The sequence below is a fragment of the Mustela putorius genome, unplaced genomic scaffold (assembly GCF_011764305.1).
Source record: "Mustela putorius furo isolate JIRA1106 unplaced genomic scaffold, ASM1176430v1.1 tig00000997_pilon_pilon_pilon, whole genome shotgun sequence".
NCBI lineage: Eukaryota > Metazoa > Chordata > Mammalia > Carnivora > Mustelidae > Mustela > Mustela putorius.
In genome coordinates this window covers 4,835,926-4,858,346 of record NW_025421527.1, presented here as the reverse complement: position 1 = coordinate 4,858,346, position 22,421 = coordinate 4,835,926, and the positions used below count along the sequence as shown (strand labels likewise).

The following is a 22,421-nucleotide window of genomic DNA, read 5'->3' as shown; positions in this document are numbered from 1 at the left end:
TAGTTGTCTGCCTTTGGCTCGGGTCATGATCCAGAGGTCCTGGGATCCAGCCCTGGATCGGACTCCCTGCTCAATGGGGAGCCTGCTTCGTCCTCTCCCCCTGCTTGTGTTCCCTCTCTCCCTGTCTCAATCTGACACATAAATAAATAAAATCTTTTTTTTTTAATTGAGATCGGATTTATAAACCATATTACTTTTTTTAAGATTGTATTTATTTATTTGACAGATAGAGACACAGTTGAGAGAGGGAACACAGGCATGGGGAGTGGGAGAGGGAGAAGCAGGCTTCCTACCAAACAGGGAGCCCGATGTGGGGCTCAATCCCAGGACCCTGGGACCATCACCGGAGCCAAAGGCAGATGCCTAATGACTGAGCCACCCAGGCGCCCCCGTATTACCTTTTTTAAAAGAGTACTGGGGCACCTGGCTGGCTTAGCGGGTAGAATATCCAATTCTTGATCTCAGGGTCATTAGTTCAAGCCACCTGTTGGGCACGGAGCCTACTTAAAAAAATAAGTAAAAATAAAAGTGCACTTGAAGTGCTCTATTCACAACAAAGTTGTGCAAGAACCACAATTACATAGTTCCACATGATTTTCATCACTCCAAAAGAAACCCTGCACCCATTATCAGACCCTTCCCATTTCCCCTGCTAATGACAACCACTAATCTGCCTTCTCTCTAGATTTGCCCATTAAGGACATTTCACATAAATGGAACCATAGAACACATGACCTTTTGCGTCTGACTTCGTTCACTGAGTATCATGTTTTCATGGGTCACACATATTGTAGGGCGTGTCTGTCCTTCATTCCTTGTTACGGCCAAATAGTATTCCATTGTATGGACAGACCACAACTCTATCTGTTTGGGTGTTTACAGATACTCACCATTCCTTTTCTTTCTTTCTTTTTTTTTTTTTTTAAAGATTTATTTACTTAATGAGAGAGCCTGGGGAGGAGAGGGAGAAAGAGAATCTCAAGCAGACTTCATGCTGAGCATGGAGCCCAACTTGGGGAGACACAGGGCTCCATCCCATGACCCTGAGATTCCGACCTGAGCCAAAACCAAGAATCAGACATTTAACCTACTGAGCCAGCCAGGCCCTCCAATAGTCACCATTTCTACCTTTGGGAAGATGCCTTCAAATCCTTTGCCCTTTTCCAAGTTGGATCGTCTTTTTATTGTTGAGTTGTAAGAATGCATTCGTTGTTCTGGAGCCAAGTACTTCAGACACAGGATTTGTAAGCCTTTCCTCCTGCTCTACAGGCTGTCCTTCCACTTTCTTGCTAGCATCCTTTGAAACATAAATATTTCGTAGTTTTGATGAAGCCTTTGATTTTTAGACTTGGGCGCATTGACAAGTTCACTGTGGTGACTGTCCTGCCCAGGGGTGCGGCACACCGGTTCCCGTGCGTTGGCCTCCAGTAAATCCTCTACTGTTTTTCATCTAGGTTTTTGTTTCTTTCTTTGCAAGTATATGCATAGCTATTTTAAATTTTTTGACTGCTATTTTGAAAAGACACTTAATTGTATTTAAGCATATAGTCTTTGTTACAAAAAGTTACTGGGTTTTTTATAACCAGCCCCCTTGCTACAGCCTAAATAGTCCTAATAATTTTGTAGTTAAATGTCTTGCATTGATAAAATGTTGTCATGGACAAGAGCACATGTTGCCTGTGTTCAAATCACAAAGTCACTGCTGACTCACTGGGTGAACTTGGGCCAAATTCTGGGCCTCAGTTTCCCTATCTTTTGTTTTGTTTGAAGATTTTATTTTGGGAGCGCCTGGGTGGCTCAGTTGGTGAAGGGTCTGCCTTCGGCTCGAGTCATCATCTCGAGGTCCTGGGACGGAGCGCCGCACCGGGTCCCTGGCCAGCGGGCGTCTCCTTTCCCTCTGCCCCCCCTTCCCTTTCATTCTCTCTCTGGGTCTCTCAAAGAAATAAACAAAATCTTTAAAAATTGTATTAGTAAGTAACCTCTACACCCAGTGTGGGACGCGAACGCATATGCCGGAAGTGGAGCACCCGAGCTCCCCTGACTGAGCCGGCCAGGCGCCCCTTCAGTTTCCTTATCTTTGAAAGGGAGGCAGAAATAGTGCTTGCATCACAGAGTTGTAAGGGCAGTATGAATCAATACAAAAGGTTCTTGGGATACTGCAGGTATAATAAGTATTTCTAGTATCTCGTGGATATAAGAGAGAATTCGTAGGGGTGCCTGGGGGCTCCGCCAGGGAAGCCTCTGACCCGTGCATTCAGCTCAGGTCCTGATCTCAGTGGAAGGATCGAGCGGGGCGTTGGCTGGGATTCTCCCTTTCCCGCCGCTCCTCCCCCAACTGTGTATGGGCTCTTTATCCCCCTTTCTAAATGGATAAATAAAATCTTTAAAGAAAAAAGAAAAAAAGACTATTACTTTGTTACACTGCTGATTGAAAAAGTCTCTAAAGTGAGAGAGGTTAAGAGGTTAGTCTGAGGTGGTTTTTCCTTCCTGTTTGGTGCAGAATCAAAAAATTGGCGTTTGGACCCCCGTGGCTGGGCACTTCCTAGGTCTGGCTTGTGGATGATTGGGCCCCTACTGCCACCTGTCAGACAGCTGGGGGGATGGCGGGGGTCAAACTCAGAGGCTGTCAGCATCCCCTCCTGCCCTGTGACACCTGTCACTGGCTCCCGGTCCCCTGGCGCTTACCATGAACAGCCCAGCGCGCTCTTGTCCAGGTGTGCTGCCCCACACCCCCCTCCAGCATACCTGCCCGGAATCTGTGCAGATCAGCCCAAACATGGAACGTGCTGGAGCTGGGTCTTGCTCTAGGGGCCCCATCCTCCCCCACAGCGGTGGGACTTGTGACAGGACAGAGAAAAGACTGACAGCAGGCTTTCCCAGGGTCTCCAGTGCGCTCACCCCCACCCTTTGGGGGTGTCACCTTCTACCTCAAGCGCTTAATGAATGATCTTTCCAAACAAGGGGATTTCCTAGGAGGCATTCTTCTGTCACTGCTAAAAATAGCTTTGTGATTTCTGTCACCTTACAAGGGAAATCCATCAAGAAAGAAGAATGGGGAAAAAAGAGGCGACGGATAGCCTGGGGGACCTCCTGCCTGTCCTTCGAGCCTTGGCCTCCTAGCCTGGAGGTGTCCGGCGTAGCTTCAGATACTTGCAGGGTCCCTTCCCCCACTCCCTTGAGCCAGCCTCCAGGAGCCCAGAGCAGTCACGGACCCACGGTGGCATGGGGGAGCTGGCTGCAGCGGGCTAGCCCCTTGTGGCCAAGAAGTCAGCCCCAGGGTCCGGCTCTGGAGGTCCCGTCACCAAAATGGGAGGGTCATAAAGTGTGTGATTATTCTTTAGGGCCTTAGGAAAAGCACCATCCAAAAGAGATCAACATTTTGTTCCAGGCATAGCAGAAAAACAGTGCAGTTATGTAATCCTGTTAGAGAAAACTGTTCCTGTCATCTGAAACTACTTGAGGCCAGGTCGAGGAACATTAACCCCTTTCTTGTCAAATTTCAGGTCTCAGTGAATTCTTTGCCATACTAAATTTTTGGGATTAAGCTAATGCCAGACTGGCCCTGGCTGGGCTCTTGGCCATGGAGTGTTGGTTTCTGGGAGAGCAGAAGAGGAGGGGGAAGCCCTATCCTCTTGGGTGCTCAAAAACTTCTCAGGGCACCTCTCCCCGACCAAATGATGACTCTCGGAGGGTTGTGATGAGTGTGCTTGGAGGTGATATGTAAAACAACAGCAGCTCTTAGACACGGTTTCTCATGAGCCCTGGGAGCAGAGCAGGGAGGTGGGCAAAATGCGGGCATGTGTTTCCACCAGGCAACCAGCTCCCGCAGGACTGCATGTCCCAGAGAAACACACCTGACAGGAAAAGGCTACGGCTGTCACACCGCCGCCTCAAAATCAGCGTTGGGCCACGGAGACAGGAAGGATGGAGTCAGACGAGAATCATCAGTGGATGCTGAAGATACCAGGGCAAGGCTGGAGGAGGGACAGGAGACTTGCGCAGTCTCAGAACAGCTCCTGGCGAGATACGTACTAGTTACAGAAGGGAGAATGGTGCCTTCCCAGTGGGGAGCCTTCCAGGTGCCCTCTTAACTAAATGATGGAAGCCAATGTCACCAGCGATAGACGTCACGCACCTCCTGTTGGAATACTCTTAAGTGAACACAGCGCCAAAAACGTTATAACCCAAGTCTGATCATAAGCAAATAGACAAGTGCAAGTTGAGGATGTCACATAAAACAGCTGGCCGTCAGGGGCACCTGGGTGGCTCAGTCAGTTGAGCGTCTGACTCTTGATTTCAGCTTAGATCATGAACTCCGAGTCATGGGATTGAGCCCCGCATCGGGCTCCACACTCAGCACAGAGTCTGCTTTGGAGTCCCTCTCTCCCTCTGCCCATCCCCCTCCTGGAATAAATAAACAAATCTTTAAAAACCAAACTAACCTTTACTCTTTAAAAATATCTAACATTTCAAAAAATAAAAAAAAAATAAAAAAAAATAAAAATATCTAACATTTCAAAATGTCATGAAAGACAAAACCGGAGGAACTGTTCCAGGCTCAAGGAGACTATGAGGAAATGGTGAGCGAATGTCACACATCTGAGATGTCTTTTGCTACAAGAGATACTATGATAGACATTTAGCAACATCTGAAGGAAGTTTCCAGATTAGATAATATTACTGTAGCATTGTAAATTTGTTGATTTTGATCGTTATACTATGGCTATGTAAGAATATTCTTGTTTTTTTGGTTTTTTTTTGGTTTTTTTTTTTAAGAATATTCTTGTTTAGCAGTGCCTGGGTGGCTCATTCAGTGAAGTGTCAGGTCATGATCTCAGAGTCCTGGGATCGAGTCCCACATAGGGCTCCCTGCTCAGCGGGGAGCCGGCCTTTCCCTCTGCTCCTCCCCCTGCTCGTGCTCTCTCTCTGTCAAAAAGAAAAAAAGAAAGAGAAAGAATGAATATTCTTGTTTTTAGGGAACACGTTGAATAATTTAAAGGTATAAGAACATCTTGTCTGCAACTTACTTTCAAACTGTTTAGAAAAAATTTATACATACATATATTCAGAATGAAAAGGACAAAGTAAATGTGAAAACACAACGTTAACATTTGGGAAATCTGGGTAAAGGGTGTACAGAGATTCTCTGTGCCATTTCTAAGTCTGAAATAATGTCAAAAGAAAAAATACTAAAAGTTAAAAAAAAGAAGAAGAAAAAAAAAGAAGGCTACAACAGCAGTAAGAAATAGGAACATAGGGGCGCCTGGGGGGCTCAGTGGGTTGAGCCTCTGCCTTCGGCTCAGGTCATGATCTCAGGGTCCTGGGATCGAGTCCCGCATCGGGCTCTCTGCTCAGCAGGGAGCCTGCTTCCCCCTCTCTCTGCCTGCCTCTCTGCCTGCTTGTGATCTCTCTCCCTCTGTCAAATAAATAAGTAAAATCTTAAAAAAAAAAAAAAAAAAAAAAAAAACGGAACATATGGGGAACGTGGCCAGCTCTGCCAGAGGAGCACAGGACTCCTGGGTCGTAAGTTCAGGGTCATGAGTTTGAGCCCAGGTTGGGTGTAGAGAGTAGTTGTAAACAAAATCTTCATTAAAATAAAAGAAACTGGGGCACTTGGGTGGCTCAGTTGGTTAAACAGCTGCCTTCGGCTCAGGTCATGATTCTGGAGTCCCTGAATAGAGTCCCACGTTGGGCTCCCTGCTCAGCGGGGAGTCTGCTTCTCCCTATAACATTCTTCCCTCTCATGTTCTCTCTCTCAGTCTCTCTCCCTCAAATAAATACAATCTTTTAAAATATTTAAAAATTAAATTTAAAAAACAAAACACAAACCAACCAACCAACAAACATGGTGTCTTTAGAAGTACAAAGGAGAGGGAACTCGCTAACATTCTCTGGGACTCGGAATGCTGGAAGAACCCAGGGTCTGAAGCCTGGGGTCCTGCATTGGACTCAAAGCAACATGGCAAGACAGCCTCCCCAGCAATTCTTCCTCCAATTACAAAGATAATGGCCGAAAAGAACTGTTTTAGGAACTCAAGTTCATGGGAGGAAATTTTTACATCAAGGAGCAAACCCAGGGTTGATCTAAAGATCAGTGATAAGAGGAAGACTCTCCCATATGCAAAATTGACGTAATCAAATTTTCTGGCCAAGGAACTCCCCTCACCTCTGAGGATGGGATCCCTGAAGGAGCCAGGGAGCTGGTGTTGGAACTCGCTCGCACCACGTATGCTGTGTCCCCCACGGCTGTCCCACAGCAGGACGGGCGCGGCGGTTGTCTACAAAGCTGGAGCATGGAAAGAGGTTGAGGGCTTGACCGACGCGTGGTTCTGATCGGAGGACCCATTCTGTCCTCTTCCATTTAACAAACACTTCTCTGGGGTGCCTGGGTGGCTCAGCGGTTTAAAACCTCTGCCTTCGGCTCGGGTCATGATCCCAGGGTCCTGGGATCGAGCCCCACATCGGGCTCTCTGCCCGGCAGGGAGTCTGCTTCCTCCTCTCTCTCTGCCTGCCTCTCTGCCTCCTTGTGATCTGTGTCTGTCAAATAAATAAATAAAATCTTTAAAAAAAAAAAAAAAAAAAAAAACACTTCTCGTGGCTGTCTTGAGTTTTCCGCTCATACATACATCAGAGGTCTGGGTGCTCGTTTTCTCAAAGGCATAAGATGCCGAAGGCCGGTACCTGGAACCGATTACGAGAGAACCAGAAAAGCATGGGCAGCATGTAGAGAGGGCAGAGTCATTCGAGACCTCTGCAAGTTAGACTGGGTTTGAGGTAGTTTTTCTTTGTTGGGGGCGGGGAGCGTTTACGGTTATTTTGAAAACCTGGCCCATGTCAGTGGAGGTGGCATCTTGCACGGGCAGGAGGGGGACACGCTGGCTGGGTTTCTGGGCTGCCCCACACGTCTCCAGGGAGGACAGGCTCGCTCACTGCATGTCTCGGTGGCCGCAGCTGATGAAACCAACGGTCCACGCTAGACAAAGGACTGGAATGCTCCACTTCTGCAAGGATCGTCAGAACCAGAGAACGGTGGCTGCCCGAGGCTGTCGCGGTGCTGGGGTGTCAGGGCTGACAGGGCTGTGCTAGACTGTGCCCAGGGAAGAGCAGGCGGAGACGCTCACCTGCGTGTCCCCTCAGGTCTGCCTAAAGTCAAGAGTGCCCCCGGGCCCTGTGATCTCCGGCCTACAGCCCGGGCAGAGGCAGGGATCCAGGTCTCTCAAGGATCACCGACGTCACCCTTTCCTTCAATACCCGTTTCATCACTCAAAGCAACTCCAGGCGATTCCTGCTCCCTGCCAGGAAAGGGGTCCTGCGGGAAACCCCAGAGGAAGGGCCGGGTGGACAGAGCAGGCTCTGAGAGGAGCGTGTAGGAACAGAGGTGGAGAGGCTGCGCGTAGGGAGAGGACTACTTCTTCCTGATAATAATAAATAAATTAACAACCCCACAAACTTAGCAGCAACAACAAGGCCGATTTGAGTATTCTGTCGCCATGGTAACAAGTGGACATCAGAACCTATATTAAACCCACTGAGTCCGTCCACAACCCCTGCGAGCGGACGCCCCGCAGAGTCAGGCTCTGGCTTCTGAGAGTCCCACGGCCCCCCGGGCGCGGGGCTGAGCGTGCCAGCCGGTCGTCCACCCCAGGCTCGCCGGAGGGCTCCCTGTGTGCCCCGCTCAGCTCTCACTTCTGAAAACCTGCCGTCCCTGAACTCCAGCTTCCCCCAAGCTCTAGGGGCGGCTTTACAGTCCGCTTCGCTCAGAGGAATCACGCCCGAGCGCAATCCCTTCCATCCGCTCACAGCAGCAAGCTGTGCACTCGGCCAGCATTTCTGCTTCCTTCTGCCCTAAAATACAACCTTCACCAACCTTGCATCCCTTCTGGCTGGAATGAGGATGCTTGTGCTGTGAGGAACAGAAAGCCTCACTCGCAAGGGCTTCCGCGATAATAAACGTATTCTCGCCTACAGCTCGGAGCCCAGAGACCGTGTGTGCTTCGCCGCCTGCCTGCCTGCACGGGAAGGTTTTCCGTACACGGGCCTCCGTCGCCGTCGCGGGCAGTCCGCCAGCATGCGCTGGGGCCCCCGCTTCTGCACGTCGGGTCAACAGGAGAAAGCAATCTCTGCCCTTCACACAATCAAAATCCTTCCCCCCGCTGCCATCTGATGGGACCAACCTGAGAGCTAATGACCATCACGGGCGTGAGGTTGGGTGTTGGTGAGCTGCAGCCTTGGTTCTTGAGCCAGTTACTGTGGAGAAGGCTGGTCCTGGGATCGAGCCCCGCATTGGGCTCCCTGCTCAGGGGGGAGCCTGCTTCCCCCTCTGCCGCTCGCCCTGCTCGTGATCTCTCTCATTTTATTTATTTATTAGGGAGAGAACCAGAGCAGGGAAGAGAGGCAGAGGGGGAGGCAGACTCCCTGCTGAGGGCAGAGCCCCATGCGAGGCTCAATCCGGGGACCCCAGGATCCTGACCTGAGCCGACGTCTGACACTTAACCACCGAGGCGCCCCGACTGCCGGTTTTATTTTAACGTGGACAATGAAAGATACAGATGGCTCTCTGCCATTGCGGTTTTTCTGTAAAGTCTGAAACTGCTCCAAAACACAAAGTTGAGAGATAGCCGAGACGGCAGGAGTTTCTGCAGTTGGTCCCAGTGGACAGCAGAGCAGCGGAGAGCGGCTGCTGGGCCGAGTGCAGGGGCATCCAGAGGAGGGCCAGGTCTCCTGCTCCTACCGTGTGTAGTCCCGGAGCATCTGCAGCACTGTCTCGGCCACGAGTGCAAACCCAAAGCTTCCTTCTCGTACTGCTCTCGGGGTGTGTTAGGGGAGAGCTCAGTCCCTCCTGCCTCCCCAATTCCTCTTTGCCCAGGCGTGGGAGTACAGGCTCAGGGAGGCAGTGCTGGAGGAATGCGTGCGCTGAGCGAGGGATGGATATTCCGGGGACCAAGGAGAAGGTCCAGCCGTTAGAAGTCCTTTCCACGTAAGGCAGACTCCATGATCTACCACTGCAGGTCCTGAGAGTCTGAGAGAAAAAACGGGGCTGGTAAAGCTCCAGTTCCCCCCTCTGCTAGCGGTTGTGACCGAAGCCCGTCTAGAGAGGAGTCGTCACTGTCCCTCTGTCCACATCCTGGCACTTAGGGCCCACACAAGGGGGAAAGCAATGCCTAAAGGGTTTGTAACGCTGTAGAGAGAGTCAAGGACCAAGAGCCTGTGATCTCGGATCTTGACTCTGCCATCGTTGTCCTAGTGGCCTTGGCCAAGTCACTTTCTCTCCTTCTGAGAAGTTGAACTCGATGATCACAGAGACCCCAGCCTTCTCAAAACGTGTATCATACTTCATGAGGAGAAGACCATACGGCCGTTTCTGTCTCCCCAGCATCTGGCACAGGGCCTGGCACGTAGCGAGGGGTCAGGAGTCGCTGCGGTTCGTCGATGGATGAATGAATGCACACCCCAACCAACAAACTGGTAGCAACAGAGAAGGCTCCCCAGCGGAATTCTCAGACAAGCCAGCCGGGGGCATCACCTCTCTACGTAACCGGGCACGCTGCTGGTTTCATTTTTTTTTTTTTAAGATTTTTATTTATCCATTGGACAGTCAGTAGTAGTAGACACAAGTAGGCAGAGAGGCAGGCAGAGAGAGAGGAAGGGAAGCAGGCTCCCCGCTGAGCAGCGGGGCTCGATCCCAGGACCCTGGGATCATGACCTGAGCCGAAGGCAGAGGCTTTAACCCACTGAGCCACCCAGGCGCCCCACGCTGCTGGTTTCAGACCAAGGAAAGGACTCTGATTAGAAATGGACACCGCTAACAGAAGCCAACAATCAGAGGACCTACGTTTCACACGGATAGCAGGAAGCTGGGATCCTGCCCCAGTGTCTGATTTGACAGACATCCTCATGGCCAGACAGGCAAGATGGTGCGGGGTGGACTGGAAGAAGACGCACAGCCCTGACAGACAGACAGACGGACGTGGGGCACTCAGGAGCAGCCCCTGAGGCCAGGAGGTAGCCTGGGGGGGCTCCCCTGCACTGGGATGGGGCATCTCTCCTCTTCTTCTGTTTTTTTTTTTTTTTTTTAATTTATTTGATAGACAGAGATCATAAGTAGGCAGAGAAAAATAGAAGCAGGCTCCCCGCCGAACAGAGGACCTGATGCAGGGCTCGATCCCAGGACCCTGAGACCATGACCTGAGCTGAAGGCAGAGGCTTCACCCCCTGAGCCCCCCAGGTGCCCTGGGGCATCCCTCTTCTGCCACCCATTTCACACCTGTCCCTTGCTGGAGGACTGAAACGTCTGGGCACCCAGTCTGGGTCTCTCCTATGGGGTTCATCGAACCCGCAGCTGGTTGGTTGTCCTGAAGGACCTCCTCCTCCCCCAGCACCCGAAGGCAGGTAAAGATCAGGTCTCTTAATAAGTGGGCAGTTGGCAGGAAGGTGTTGAGTATTTTGGATCCTCGGAGAGTCCCTCTCTTTTATCTGCTCACCTTCCACCGTCTCCTGCCGTGTCCCAGCACGTTCTGCGAAGGGGAGGGATGTGGGCACTAAGGGGAGGACCCCGGGCGGCATTTTTTCCATTTGGGACAGAGACCATGGGCAGACAGGATGAGGTGTGGTGAGGTGCTTCTCAGCACCCACACCTCTGACAGGAGCGTGGGGACCAGAGGAAGGGGTGGGGGTGCCGCGGGCCTCGGGCTCCACGGACTAGAGCAGGAAAGGGTGAGATGGCTGGGGGGCGACGCGGCCTGGCAGGACCCTTGCCCCCTCAGCAGCAGGAGCAGAGCGGAGGGCATGCCACAGGCCGTGCTCCCGCAGGCCGTGCTCCCGCAGGCCGTGCTCCGGCAGGCCGTGCTCCCAGCGCGGGGAGAACAGGAAGCCGCGGCTTCCTCTGCCCCTTCCCTCCCGGCCTGGAGCCTCAAGGTCACTTGCTGCCGTGAATTGTGACCTGTGTTTGCGTTGGCATTCTTCCCCGGGCATCGTGACAACAGATAGCCGTGTGACACCCGGCTCCTGGCCGCGATGAACACCCCAAACTTGAAGCAATGATCCTCCATGCAAATGGCAATGGACAAAGTACTTTCCTCACATGATATTTCATTTTTTAAAGCTTTATTTATTAGAGAGGGAGCGCGTGTGTATGGGGGGGCCACGGCCGGGAAGGGGAGGGGGCAGCGGACTCCCCGCTGAGCAGGAAGCCCGATGCGGGACCCCGGACGGACGCCGCACTCTGAGATCCTGCCTGAGCCGACGGCAGCCGCCTCACCTGAGGCCCCAGGCGCCCCTCCCGTGTTTGTGGAGCAGAGACTTTTGTCTGAAATTTTTAACAGGAAAGCCGGGGCTCAGAGGAGTCATTGATCAAAGCCACACGGCTTTAGTGAGCGGCAGGCTCGGGACTCCAGACACCCATCTGGGTTCCATGGCTCCATGTCGCCCACCCTGCCCCCAGGCCCCAAGGGAGCACTTCCTGCCGAGAAGGGAGCTTCTGCCTGTGGTCAGGGAAAGGGGGGGCTCCTGTTGCTTTCACCCCTCAGACAGACGGGGCATGGAGGCTTGGGGCTGCCCCCCACGGCGAAGAATTCCCCCTCGGCCCCTCCCGCTCCCGCCGGTAGAGCCCCTCCTGCATACAGGTGCGCCCATGCCCACCCCCACCCCCCAGCCCCTGGCGGCTCCAGGGCACCAGCTCTCACGCCCGGCAGTGTCCACACCCTGCTGCCCATGGTCCGGGGCGTCCCCTGGGAGGTGGTGTGCTCAGCACCAGCCGTGGCCGTGGCCGTGCCCGCCCAGCTCCTGGCCCTGAGGGTCTCAGGCGTCCTGGCCAGTGGGCTTGTGGGGGGGCTGGCTTGCTGGAGAACCTGGCCGTGCTCCGGCTGCTGGGCTGCGTGCTCCGGGAGCTCCTGGCCGTGCTGCCACAGGGGCCCGGCTCTCAGTCTCCCCTTCCGGGCAGCCACCATCTCATCCCCGACTGTCCTGTCTCTGGAGACAGGAGCCTGATGGGGCCCGGCAGACACCTTCCGGAATCAGCCAGGAAGGCTGTGGCCCAGGGCCAGGGCCGGGTGGAACCGCTGGCCCCGAAGGACAGAGGCAGGCGGCGGGTGGCCGGCTCTGGGCAGGGCGGTGGTGGGGGTGGGCTCTGACCCCGGTTACCGCCTGGGACAAACGGACACACCTGAAGGGAGGGGGCAGAACCATGCAGCCGGCCTGGGCTGCCCCCGGGAGGGCGGTCTTCAGTGGCCTGCGGGTGTGGCTGAAGGTGGCTGGGGGTCACCTGGGCCCGAGTGCTCCAGAGCTCTGGTCTTCCGCCGGGGGAGGAACGGATGGGACAGAGGAAAGCTGGAGGGCGGCGGAGCCAGCCTCTGGGTCGTCACAATGGGCTCGACCTTCTGTCCCGCTTCCACCTCTGGTTCAGTGTGGACAAAAGGATTCTTTGCCCCTTTTTTTGCCTCCTGGGAGAATTTCCCAAGGGTTCTAGACTAACGGGTCAGAGGGCAGTGCACATTTGGCTCTGAGTGCCCTCCCCCACACCCCTACCCTCACCTTAAATGCCGCATCTCTAGTTCCCTGGTGCTGTGTCTGCCTCAGAGCGTCCCAGTGGTGCCCACGAGAAACTGGTGCCCGCAGCCCCCGCTGAGAAGGCTCCCTGGGAAGGGAGCCCCCTGCACGGAGAGCCCCTGTGAGACGCTGCCGGACCCCTGGCATCCTCCCAGCCCCAATGTAAACCCCGCCTGTCCTCTAAGCAGAGTTTGCAGGGAGGCGTCAAGCCAAGGATGTGGGTGGGGCGTAGGGAGGGGAGAGGTGCGGAAGGAGTGCGGAGAAGAGGGGCCACAGGTGTGTCGGAGACGTGGGAAGCAGAGTGGGAGCCTGGCGCGAGCTCCCCTGCCTGTCCCATGCACGGCGCCATCAGCAGCCCTGCTCACATCCGAGCTCCGACTGGAGCCAGCGGAGGGACCTCGCTAAGTCACTTTACTTCTCTGGACTGGTTTTCTCGTCTGTAAAATGGGGTGTTGAAGACTCAGCGGTGCCGAAGCAGTGTGTTGGCTGCTGCTCTTGATACTGCATGGGAAATGGAGTCCCAGAGGAGGAGGAGGGGGCAACTGGGAGACGGGGACCGGGAGCCAGCGAGGTCTCCTGTGGGCTGATGTTTCCACTCTGGAGTGAAGTGAAAGTTGGCCCCTCCAGTTCCTTCTGAGGAGAGTTCTCCAGGGCGGGGGCGGCGGTGGGGGTCCTGCCTTTGGTTTCCGTCCCCATGGAGACCCAGCAGCAATGATGGAGAGCAATCGGAAGGGACTTTCTGGGAGCCAGGCGCTAGAAAGGAGGGAGGCGGCAGAAGCCAGACTGGCTGGAGCGCCCACTCCCATTGCCCCCGTCACCACCACCAGCCTGACCACTCCAGCCTCCGAAGGGCCCAGAGCAAAGCCGGGAGCACACCCTTGGCTACACCCAGCTGCCGAGTGGAAGGGACTCCCAACAGCCACCAGATCACGAGATGCATTAAGCAACGTTAGCTTCTTGATGTTTAATTTCCTCCCTTTTGTGTTTAAACCGGTTCCAAAACTCCAGGTCTGTTCCCAGTCAATTCAGGATAGAAAATCCTCCCCATCTAAGTACCCCTCTCTGGCCACCTCCTCCCCGGCAGCCCCTCAGCGCTCCCTGGGGGACATCTCTCCTCATGGGGCCTGGAGGTTAAGTATCGAGGCAGAGTTTCAACAGGTCCAAGTCCTAGATGAGTGACTGCACGCAAACCTACCTCCGGATGGAGAGGGGTGGGCGGGGAAGGAGTGGTGCGGCAGAGGACTGGGCAGGGGGCTGGGCACTCCTTGGTGAGGACGGCGAGCACTGGGTGACCCTGGGCCTGGCTCCCTGCAGCAAGCAGCCGGAGAGCTTTGAGACCGCAGTGGGAAGGATGGAGGCTGAGACTGGATTTCTGAAGGGCTCAGCAAGGGCCCAGGAGAGAACGGGCGACATTGCCAGACTCATGTCCAGCATCAGAGAACGGTGGACAGCAGGTCTTGGGGTCAAGGAATGGCAGAGAGACAGCATTAATGGGGATGCACAGCGCTGTCCCTGTGGGCTGAGGGCTTCTCCACGCCCGCCCTGCGCTGTGTCTCCAGTCCCTGCATCTCTCCTGACCGGCATCCTTCACCAGATCAGACCATGTTGGAGGAACCTGCATTCCCCTTTCTTGGTCTGAGTGCTAGTCTCTCCCACCCACACTGTGGTTGTCCTCTGTCCGCTGCACCCTGGAGGGGTCCCAGCTTCCAGCTGATGCTGCACACTGCGGAGCCCCAGGTCCGGAAGCCAGACGCTGGGAGGGAAGTAGAGAGCCAGGGCCTCCCTAGGCTGGGCCACCCTGGCCAGGGGAGCCTTCCCTTTCCAGACCCACCCCCTCCCGGGCACAGACCCTGTACAGACAAGAAAGCACCTGCTGAAGGCCAGATGGGCGGGTGCAGGGGAGAGGTGGCCAGAGGATTTCAGTTCCTCTCCCCTGAGGAGGTGTGCGCAGGGGCCGCCCTCCCTCTGCCCCTCCCCCAGCCCCAGGGGTAGTAGCCAGAAACAGGAAGTGAAATGAGCAAAACCCAGAACTGAAACTGACCGAACCGGAACCGCTGCCCCTGGAAGAGGTTGCCCCAGGGCTCTGACACTTTAGACTGAGGCAGAGCGGGGGCTGAATCTGAAAACGAAGGACTCTGGAGAGAGGCCGGCAGGAACTGGGCCCGCTGGTGGGAGGGGGCCACTGGCTGAGGTCATTTCTGAGCAGGGCATGCAAATGAGGCCGAGACCAGTTTTCTAATTCTGGAATCCCCAACAGCCCCTGGACCCTAAGTGCCCTTCATTTTGACCCATGTATTTGCGGTTGTCAGCGCCCACAACAAGGGCTCATGGCACTTTGTTATGGGAGTGGCCTGTGCCGGGGGAGGTGGCCTGCCCCTCCTCTGGAGGGGACACTAGCACGGCCCTAGGGCTGGCAAGCATGGAGACAGCAACTCGTGGGGGTTCCAGGTCTTTAATTTTCCTTGCTTTATCTTTTCTTTTTTAAACAATCAAATTGGCAGAAAATGGCAGGGGCTGGTGGGCACTGGGGGTCCACCGGAAAATCCCCCAAATTCACAATGAGGTTTCAGTCACGGCTGCTGAGGTGCGGATGAGGTCAGGGTTCACAGAGATTCCCCAACTCACCCTAAATGTTTTCCAAATGGCTGGAGAAGAGGTCAGAGTAGGTCCCCCTTTACCGCCGGTGAGGGGACGCCATTCCCCCCCACCCCGCAAGCTCTTCTGATAAGCGCAGATAGAAGGCTGTGATTTCTAATTGCCTACAATCATCTCTTAAAAATACAAAACACGTGCAGTTGGCTTTGGTACAAAAAAGAAAACAACAACAAAGAACATTCTGGTCCCGTGGGCTTTCCCCTCCCCCTCCAACAGAGCCGTCACCGCCACCTTGCCCTCGACTCCGGGGAGCCAGGCTAGCTCCCTGGGGTCTCCAGGATGGATGGAGAGAAAGGAGCCCAGCAGTGAGCAGGGGAGGGAAGGGGAGCACGGCCCCGCCCACAGCCCTTCTGGAAGGGTGGCCTGGTCCTTGGCACCCGCCTCTCAGGTGTTGCTGGAGGGGGGGCGTTGTTTAGCCTGAATAAGCCCCAGTAGTGTTGCAGGACAAGGCCCCCTCATCCCTATGGCTTGGTTCCCGTGTCCCTGGTCCTCTAAATCTCCCCACTCCCCGTGTAACTAATAAACAATAAATAAATAAATTTTCCTAAAGTAGAGGGAAGAAGGCATGAAAAGCTGGCATCCGTGGTGTAGCTCCTGGATACCAGCAGGAGGTGCTGTGGCCTATTTCCCCCCAGCTTCCCAGCGGCCCCAGGGGTCCGAGGAGCCCCAGAGCCGGCAGGGGCAGTCGGCAGTTCTTTCCAATGTTCCCTTGCCGACGGCACACTGGAGGCTCCAGAGTTTGCCTCCCCTGGTGTGTTCTTCCTGGGGGCACAGGACGGAGGGAGGGGCCCCCTTAGCTCTCTGAAGCCACAGGCTCCCCGTCGCGACTCTCGATCTCTTCTGGGATGTCCTGCATTCGGGTGAAGTCTGCAGGGGGATGAGGCAGAGTCAGTGGGAGGACACAGGCTCTGGCCAGCAGGTGCACCCCTGCACCAACAGTGCCCCATGGGTGAGCCGAAACCTCTGTCCACACTGGAAGGAATGTGCCCACACCTGCCTACTGTGTATCCTTTCTGAGGATAGGGAGATACACTTTGGCTAATACCATGCAAAATATTTTAAGATTGTTATATAAAGTCACACTAGCTTTAGGTTATTCTGTATTTCCTAAATCAACTATAAGAACTTCAACAGTCTTAAGAATTTTTTTTTTTACTTAGAAATCTATGTTTAGGGGTGCCTGAGTGGCTCAGTCGGTTGAGCATCTGCCTTCGGTTCAGGTCATGATCCCAGGGTCCTGGGATCCAGTCCCCCATCAGACTCCCTGCTCAACTCAGAGCCCACTTCCTCCTCCCTCTCTGCCTGCCTCTCTGCCTACTTGAGAGCTCTGTCTGTCAAATAAATAAATTAAAATAAAACAAACTATTTCTACTTAAAAAGGCTGTCATCGGGTCGCCTGGGTGGCTCAGTGGGTTAAAGCCTCTGCCTCTGGCTGGGGTCATGGTTTCAGGGTCCTGGGATCCAGCCCTGGATCAGGCTCTCTGCTCAGTGAGGAGCCTGCTCCCCCCCCACCCTGCACCCCACACCTGCTTGTGATTTCTCTGTCAAAAAAATAAACCTTTTTTTAAAAAAGAAAAAGAAAAGGCTGACATCACAGACTTACTGCGGGGTCTGCTACCTCCTTTGGTTCCTAGAGCTCCACTCCCCACTCTGCTCCGGGAAAGGCCGCAGGTGTGTCCCGTGTGTCCCTCCCAAGAGTCACCGGCACCTCAGATGTGATGGCGGGGCCCCCCTAAGCGTCCCGGCAGCACCCCCCCAAACGGCCATTCGGGCCTCACCTCGCGGACTGTGGGGCGGGGACAGGCGGCAGCCCCCCTCCTCCTCGCTGCCCGTGTCCGGGTCGCTGCTGTCCTGCAGCCGCTCCTCGGGGCTGCCCAGGTCCTGCCTCTCTCGGTCCTCAAAGGGTCGATGGACAGAGCGAATGGTCACAGACAAATCCAGGCGCTCGTGGCCTCGGCTGGGCTGTGACGGTCCGGCAGGAAAGGCAGCGGGCCGGGAAGTGAGCTCGGCCGGGCCCGCAGCACCCATGCCCCGCCGGCGCCGCGGTCGCCTCCCCAGCTGTCCGGCCACGGTCTCGCGCCCCCGGGGGCGCCGACGCCCGCCCCCTCGGGGGCAGCCCCCGCGCACCCCCCGCCAGCGCCCGCTCCCTTACCTGCGGGGGCGTGAAGCTCAGGTACAGGGCGTCGCCCGCGGGGAGGCTGCGGCGCCGCGGGTCCAGCGGTCTGCGCGCCCAGGGCGCCTCGGCCGGGGGCGGCTCGCTGTGGCCCAGCGCGGCCAGCTGCCTGCGGGCCTCCTCGGCCTCGCGCTCCAGCCGCGCGCGCGCCTGCTCGCTCTCGCGGAGCCGCGCCTCCAGGCTGCCCGCCTCGGTGGCGCGCTCCTCGCCCAGCCGCCGGCAGCGCCGCAGCTCCTCCTGCAGCAGCGCGTGTTGTCGCTGCAGGAGCGCCAGCTCGGTGGCCTGCTTGTCGGGCGCGGGCGGCGCGGGCGCGGCGCGGCCGGCCTCCCCGTCCCGGGAGTTGGCGCGCGCCAGCTTCTCCCGCCGCTCGGGGCCCTCGGGGAACCGCGCCTCCATCAGCGTGTCCTGCTGCGCCACGGCCGCCTGCGGGCGAGGGGGGGCCCCCGCGGGTGCGTCAGAGCCCTCGCTGCGGGGGCCCCGAGGCCCGGGCCAGGGCCACGCAACGCGCCACCCCGGTGGACAGGCGGCCCCGCTCAGGCTCCTCCCCTGCCCGGTCCAGCCCCGGCCCCGCTGACCTGGAGGCCGTGCAGAAGCCCATAGAGATTGACCAGTCGCTGCAGCGCTTCCTGAGGACAGAGGAGAGGGTGGGGACAGGGCCCAAGCCTCGGGATGGGAGAGCTGGCCAGAAGGTGACTGAATGTGGGTCTGGGGCCAGCAGGCCTGCAGACGCTCTCAGAAGTCGGCTCTCCCCACCGCCACCCCGCACTGGGCTCGCATTTCTCAGCCAAAAGGCCCGCCCTTTGGGGGGCTCCGCCAGCAGCTTCCCACCTCACCTCCTGGGGGGCTCTCAGCTGATTTCCGTTCCGGTCCTGCAAAGAGAGGCAAGGACGGGAGTCGCAGGCACCTGTCCCCCACAGCTCTGTGGCAGGGGTCCACAGGCCCTCGGCCCCTCCTGCCCGCGGCCAGCGCTCACACCTGCGGGAGGCCCACCTTCCGGCTGGAGTCCGAGTCGGTTCCGCAGAGCTCAGTGGAGCCGTTGAAGGTTCCGGCCTCACCATCTGCGGAGAGCGGAGAGCACGGGCTGAGCTCTGGTCCCCGGGTCCAGGCCCTCCCTCCCACCCACCACCATGGCCCCAGCCCAGGCACTCACTGGCAGTGACCCCAGGACTTGTGCTACCGCCGCTGTCGAGGTCCCCGGGCAAGGCTGGTTCCCGGGCTGTCAGGAGCAGCTCCACTCCGGGCCCCACCAGGAGGTCTTTCAGACCCTCCACTACGGGGAAGGGGGGAGGTAAGCGGGGGAGCCCCACGGAACCCTGCAGGGAACCACAGGGCGCCTTCCACCCAAGGCCCACGCAGCCGTCAGGCACCCTGGGGACCCCACTCATTCCACCCTGCACAAGGCAAAGGTCACCGAAGGACACTGAAAGGGCAGCACAAATGTACGGAGGACGAGCCTCCTCCCCAGCCTTCCCCACACTGGGTGCCACAGGGAGTTTAGGGACAGTGGGGCCGTGCCCCGGTCTAGCCCAAGCGATGGCGCTGGACTCCCCCTCAGGGCTCCCTCACCCTCCCGGATGGCATCCTGCAGCAGCCGCTCTCCGCGGGGGCACTCCAGGGACTCGGAGCGGAAAAGGCCCCTGGGTAGGGTAGGCAGGGTCAAGCCGCCACCATCCTCGTCCACCTGGAAATGGGTCATCTCGGCAAACAGCCCAACCTTCTCCTGCAGCAGCTCAACCAAGGCCTGGTCTTTCTGTTGAAGCTCCACTGTGGATATGGGGACAGATGAGCACACGGCAGGGGCTGATGGAGGAGGGGAGGGCAGGGGGGGGCGGCTAGGGGGAAGGGTGGTGCCGGGGACCGCACTGGGGGGGGCGGGGATGTGTAGCCAGAAAGCCAAGCTGGAAGGGCAGCCCCAGGGCTGGGGGCCCAGGGCTGGGCTGAGTGGTAGTATTTAATTCTGGATTTTGAGCATTTATGAAAAAGAAAACCCTTTTTTGGGAAAAGTAATGTATGAACTTTCTTTTTTCCTTTTTTTAAATAAAGATTTTATTTATTGGGGCACCTGGGTGGCTCAGTGGATTAAAGCCTCTGCCTTCGGCTCAGGTCATGAACTCAGGGTCCTGGGATCAAGCCCCACATCAGGCTTTCTGCTCAGCGACGAGCCTGCTCCCCCTCCCCAACCTCTGCCTGCCTTTCTGCCTACTTGTGATCTCTGTCTGTCAAATAAATAAATAAAATCTTAAAAAAAAAAAAAAAACAACCAACTGATTTTTGTTGGTCTTTTTTTTTTTAAAAAATAAAGATTTTATGGCGCTGGACTCCCTCTCAGGGCTCCGTCACCCTCACGGACGGCATCCTGCAGCAGGCTTTACCCCGCTGAGCCACCCAGGCGCCCCTGTTGGTATTTTTATATAGCAGTTAGTTCATACTCTAATAAAAGTCTAAAAAGTAGATTAATGTCTCCACCCTGGTCCTCCCAGCTCCCCTTTCGGAGATATTACACACATGTGTACACACACACACACAACACATGTGACACACACCTATCCCCGTTATTTTTACGCCAGAGGTAGCATACACCCTATGCCGTGCTCAGCCTTGCTCTTTTTCCTCCACAATCCCGTCTGGTCATGGGTCTGCATCAGTCCTCCCCAGCACTGACCCTCGAACCACGCCTGCTACCATCCGTCATGGGGATGCATTATAATTTACTTGGCGAGCTCTGTGGGCAGACTCACTCTTGATTCGGCGCAGGTAAGCCTCGTGCTCTGTCTCAATCAGGGGGAAGTCCTCTCTGGATGGGCACCTAAAGGGTAAGTAAGAGTGGGGTGAGGTTGGGCGGGTCGAGGGATCAGGAATCAGCCTCCTTCCTGAACATAGTCCTTCCCTGGAAGATTCTCCAGCCCCAAGCGCTGGCTTTGCTCACTCCCAAACCCCTGCTTTTCTTCACGCCCATCATCCCAATTTCCTGGTCTGTATGCCCCTCCACAGGCCACCTGCGGGGGTCGCATCGCAAGGACGGACACCACAGGGCTTGGCATGAAGCCAACTGGGCCCAAATCCTGGCCCCGCTATTTACCAGGCGGCAACCTCTACTTCTCATCTTTAAAATGGGTATGATATCTTCTTCACTGTTTTTGTTGTTGTTGTTAGAACTAAAATGAAAAGTCTAGCAATGCTCCGAACACGGCAGAAGCTCGAGACATTGATCAGAAAGTATGAACTGTAATTTTCATGATGAGAAATATCAATACGCTAACAGAGGCCCCCACGGGCCTGCGTGTGGCCGGACGGGATTTGGCACGATTCTCCTAGAGTCGCCGATGTCCTGCTTCGTGTGCGTTTCTCAAAAATTGGTTCAAAAGTCTGAATCACAGAAGTAAAACAAAAACTCACACGTTACCGAGTGGAAAAAACCCGTTTCTAATGCTAAAAGAACCGAGAAATATCCCGATTGAGTTTCTTTTTGGCATAATCTTCAAGAATCTGTTTTGAACGTTTAGCACGCAGATTACAAAGAAGCTCCATCGAGGGTCTCAAATCCCACGTGTCTCCCCCAGAAGCTGGAAGTCCGCAGCCTCAGCACACGGGACAGTTCCCTTCTTGCCTCGACTGTGTGGGGTTGGGCTCTAGTCTCAGGGATTTCGTTTCCTTTCCCATTAGTTTTTAGAAAATAAAGGTAAAATGCAACACGGTCCCAGCAACAGCCCACTGCCGCAGCCTCAGGTGCTCCTGTCCCTGTGGGTGTCCTGCCGGCCGCCAGGTGGGACACTGCGGGACTCCCACTCCCAAGAAGAGCTCGGGGGTGTCATGGCACAAGACACACTCAGTGTGACGGCACAGATGACCTTTCCAGCCCCGGGGCCTCCGTGTTCCTCCCCCTCTGAACCCTGGGTTCTCCCCCAGGGCGTGCTGTGGCAGGGCCCGAAGCGGCGGGATCCTGGAGGCCACGCACACACTCACACGCGCACGCTCTGCTGAATGACGCGGATCCAGGTGCTCCGGTCATCCCGGGACGCCGTGTGGACCTCGTACATCTCCGGGGGCGCGGCGCTGATCAGGAACATCCCTTTCTCCTGGTTGGCAATGTCCCGCACAATCAGATTCTGCAGCGATACCACGGAGGGCTTGTCCTGCGGGTCAGAAAGGAAGGACTCAGCCCGGGAACCTGACCTGGGGTCTCTGGTCTTCGGTCTTTCTGCAGTACCTGAGGGACTCCAGAGCCCCAGCTCTGGCACGGCCAGAGGGCACTTGGGAGCACCCATAACCTCTGACAGATTCACTGACATTAAGGTTTATTGGGGCGCCCGGCCAGCTCAGGCGGGGGACTGTGTGACTCTTGATCTTGGGGTTGTGGGTTCAAGCCCCACGTTGGGGGTAGAGATTACTAGAAAATAAATAAACTCAGGGGCGCCTGGGTGGCTCAGTCATTTAAGCATTTGCCTTCAGCTCAGGTCATGATCTAGGGTCCTGAGATCAAGCCCTGTATCCTGTTCCCTGCCCAGCAGGGAGTCAGCTTCTCCCTCTGCCTCTGCTGCTCCCCTGCTCTTGATCTCTCTCTCCCAAATGAATAAATGAAGTCTTTAAAAATAATAATAACATAAATAAACAAATAAACTGGGGGGAAAAAAACCCAAACACCTTTAAGGTTTACTTTCCTTGTCTACGAAAAAGGGATCATGCCGGGCCTTCCCCATAGCACGTAAGTGTCCGTGCACAGTATTAGCTGTTTTTACTCCTCACGGTACTGTAGTAATAATTACAATCCTGACTGTCGGGCTCTGGGGGATTCCGGCCTGAGTAGGAAAGGAAAAAGGGCCTGTGAGCCCTGTCTGTGGCGAGAGAGGGGGAGGAAGAGCTCACCAGGGCGGGAAAAATGTACTTCTGGTCCTTCTCCTGCAGGAACAGCAGCACGTCCGTCATCAGCAGCATCAGGACGTCTGAAGGGAGGGCGGGCCGCGTCAGAGGCCGGGGCAGCAGCTAGCCGCCTCCTCAGGGGCCCCGACGACTCTCTTCCCGGCCTCTCCCCCCTTGGACGGCTTCGGCCTCC

General features: G+C 55.9%; 1 protein-coding gene across 17 annotated transcripts in view; it reads right to left on the bottom strand.

Moving 5' to 3' along the window:
- Positions 1 to 14,976: 14,976 nt before the first annotated feature.
- The window catches only part of ARHGEF2 (Rho/Rac guanine nucleotide exchange factor 2), a 38,350-nt gene continuing 30,905 nt past the window's right edge, over positions 14,977 to 22,421 (bottom strand). For 7 of the 17 annotated variants that reach the window (XM_045086754.1, XM_045086755.1, XM_045086764.1 and 4 more), the window contains 11 exons: positions 22,235 to 22,311; positions 21,335 to 21,504; positions 20,110 to 20,177; positions 18,938 to 19,135; positions 18,522 to 18,641; positions 18,347 to 18,429; positions 18,205 to 18,240; positions 17,947 to 18,049; positions 17,351 to 17,794; positions 16,977 to 17,094; positions 14,977 to 16,065 (listed from right to left, as the gene is read on the bottom strand). In XM_045086754.1, coding sequence (XP_044942689.1) covers positions 15,690 to 16,065; positions 16,977 to 17,094; positions 17,351 to 17,794; positions 17,947 to 18,049; positions 18,205 to 18,240; positions 18,347 to 18,429; positions 18,522 to 18,641; positions 18,938 to 19,135; positions 20,110 to 20,177; positions 21,335 to 21,504; positions 22,235 to 22,311 — 1,793 coding nt within the window. In that variant the 3' untranslated portion in view covers positions 14,977 to 15,689. Of the gene's footprint in view, positions 16,066 to 16,976; positions 17,161 to 17,350; positions 17,795 to 17,946; positions 18,050 to 18,204; positions 18,241 to 18,346; positions 18,430 to 18,521; positions 18,642 to 18,937; positions 19,136 to 20,109; positions 20,178 to 21,334; positions 21,505 to 22,234; positions 22,312 to 22,421 lie in introns of all 17 variants that reach the window. The other 10 variants (XM_045086759.1, XM_045086758.1, XM_045086768.1 and 7 more) reach the window with 6 other exon arrangements.